Below are 2,543 nucleotides of genomic sequence, written 5' to 3'. Positions count from 1 at the left end.
GTTTTAGTCTCAATATTTTTTTTAATTTTTATAGTTTTTTCTGGGATAATAAAAAAAAATCATGAGAATCACCCCAGGAGCGCCTTCATCGCCTTCCTACTCCTCAGGATACTCTTGTTGGATTTGGTGGAGGTCATGGATACGATGGAAATACGGTGCGGTTTCTCACGAAGACTTTTCACCTGAAACAAATGAGGAGGAATTTTCCACGATTCCCTACATTCTGTATACGACCATACATTTCGAGATACGATGGAAATACGGTGCGGTTTCTCACGAAGACTTTTCACCTGAAACAAATGAGGAGGAATTTTCCACGATTCCCTACATTCTGTTTACGACCATACATTTCGAGAATTGGGATGTGCTACTTACAAACTGACCCACCACTGTTATCGCTCGGATCTTCGAGCTTAGTTAGGAATCAGCTTAACTCCATACGCAAAAAGCCCACTCTGATCGCTCGGATCTTCGAGCTTAGTTAGGAATCAGCTTAACTCCATACACAAAAAGCCCACTCTGAAGGGCAAACAGCCCTAAAGGATGGGTTAAACTTCTACAAATCTACGACCCACCACAGTAGGCGAGTAGTCAAGAGCACAGACTCTCAACCTGGGGGTGTTGGGTTTGAATCTCGGGGTGAAAATTTTCTGACCAAACTATCCAGTATCGGATAGGCGTGAATATAAAGGAATGTGGCTTGAGGTAATGTAAACTCGGTTTTCCCATACTATTGTAGGTAATCCTGTTCAGGACAGCCACACTACTATCACGTAACGTAAGCTCACGTGACGTGATACTAGTGTGAAACCTTTACACTAAAGGTTGGAGCCGCCCTACATCGCGTTTCTGGTGATGCTCGCTCGCGTCAGTACTTGGTCCAGAAAATGTCTCTGGTCATCCAAAGAACAAATTGCTCGAGCATCATGAGCACGCTGCCCTCTGGAAATTGGAAGAATTTTCGTAGTGTACATTTCAGTAAATATCTAGTTATAACTCACTCAGTCTTTGCACATCTACTCTGCCTGTGCTAAGTGACCTAATATCTCTGACTCATTCCTTTTACCTAATTACCTATAAGAGGTACCTGGCCTAAGTGGCTAATAAGTATTGACAACCTATGGATAGGTATGGATACGTACTTGTGAGCGAAAAATATCTGAAGTAGAATTTCTAAACTGATGATCTTTATCTAGGCTAGGAGATGTTTCAACAATTTTTCCAATTAATTGTGTCGGTGCTATTGAAAAGAAACATATGAGTTGCCCTTTATCTAATGGAAATTGTATTTTATCTAATGGCAATTGTCCTTTATCTAATGGCAATTTTCCTATATCTAATGGAAATCGCTCTTTATCTTGTTCTTCTTTTTCGCCTTTTCCCATATTCAGACGGAGTCAGCCCTCAATCAGCGCTAGGGTGATCCCTTTTGGGCTGACGTTTGGGATCTTATACTATATTTAAACACATTACTCATAAACTCTGGATGAATGAATATTAATATTAAGACTTAAAAAGCAGCACATCTATTGCGACAAGATTGAGTATTGCAACGACTAAACATCTAAAAAAAAGAAAAAAAACCCATCCACATTTTTAGACTTTTCTTCGTTTAATCCCTTTTTGTAATAAATAACTAAAATGAATATATTATGCGGGTAGTAGTGGTAGTGAAAGGTCTAGGTTACAGCTTCAGAATAATATTATATTTTTAATAATAGACAATTTAGTATAGGTGTAAGTTATGAAAGTGTAATAAAGACTGAAGATTAATTACCCGCTAAGTAAGTTGTGCGATTGACACTTCACGAGGGTTTATTAACTTGTTTTACATTTAGTGATCGCAAAATTGTGTTAGTCCTTAGTAAGTTGTATTATGCGCTAAAGGCTCTCTAATCGTTTAGTTATATTTAACGATTGGTCTCTTTGTTTCCAATTATATTCCTGTACGACACGATTTAAATGGTTATAACTAGTAGGTCATTTCTGGTGCAGCTGATATACGAAACACCGACTGGGTTGGCGTTCATAGTGTTATAGCTGTTGATGGTACCCATTCACTTGGAAAGTAAAAAATGATAATAAAAGTAAAATAATAATAATAATTAATAATAATTGAAACAAATTTAGTTAATAACAATAACAAAAATAATATAATGTTAATTAAAAACCGTCCCTCCCTGCTAACTTGTCCCTATCTGTTTAAAAGAGATACAGTGACATCCTCTTAGAAGATATTTGGTTGACTTACTGATCTCTAAGCATATTATTGTATTTTATTTATATGGATTAAAACGCGATTTTTTTATATTTTATAGGTGAAGACAATGTTTTTTTAGTGCCCGTTTCGCACAACAATTAAACCAACGACTACCTCGGGATTTTTCAACCGTGTCGAGGGTTTGTTAGCATTTTAAAACATCGGTTTGGTGTTATGTCATTTGCGTTAGGGTCTTTTAAACCTAGGTGCTTAAACTCGGATATCCGTGGCTTATAACCCAAATTATAATTTTTATATACCTACTTAGCTCCAATATAGAAAC

The 2,543-nt window shown here is 36.8% G+C and overlaps 1 protein-coding gene and 1 long non-coding RNA gene across 3 annotated transcripts in view; one reads left to right on the top strand and one right to left on the bottom strand.

Moving 5' to 3' along the window:
* Nucleotides 1-62: 62 nt before the first annotated feature.
* Nucleotides 63-2,543, bottom strand: part of LOC103520297 (synaptic vesicle glycoprotein 2C-like) — an 18,504-nt gene continuing 16,023 nt past the window's right edge. The window contains exon 6 of one of the 2 annotated variants that reach the window (XM_017448468.2): nt 63-182. In XM_017448468.2, the coding sequence (XP_017303957.1) occupies nt 69-182 (114 nt within the window). In that variant the 3' untranslated portion in view covers nt 63-68. Of the gene's footprint in view, nt 183-633; nt 812-2,543 lie in introns of those variants that run through there. The other variant, XM_026831475.1, reaches the window with a different exon arrangement.
* The window catches only part of LOC113471967, a 9,456-nt gene continuing 7,592 nt past the window's right edge, over nt 680-2,543 (top strand). Inside the window, exon 1 of the long non-coding RNA XR_003394465.1 lies at nt 680-739. This is a non-coding gene — a long non-coding RNA (uncharacterized LOC113471967). The remainder of the gene's footprint in view (nt 740-2,543) is intronic.

Source organism: Diaphorina citri, unplaced genomic scaffold, assembly GCF_000475195.1.
Source record: "Diaphorina citri unplaced genomic scaffold, Diaci psyllid genome assembly version 1.1 scaffold3440, whole genome shotgun sequence".
Taxonomy (NCBI): domain Eukaryota; kingdom Metazoa; phylum Arthropoda; class Insecta; order Hemiptera; family Psyllidae; genus Diaphorina; species Diaphorina citri.
The sequence above is the reverse complement of the archived record's forward strand: the minus strand, read 5'-3'. Positions and strand labels throughout refer to the sequence as shown.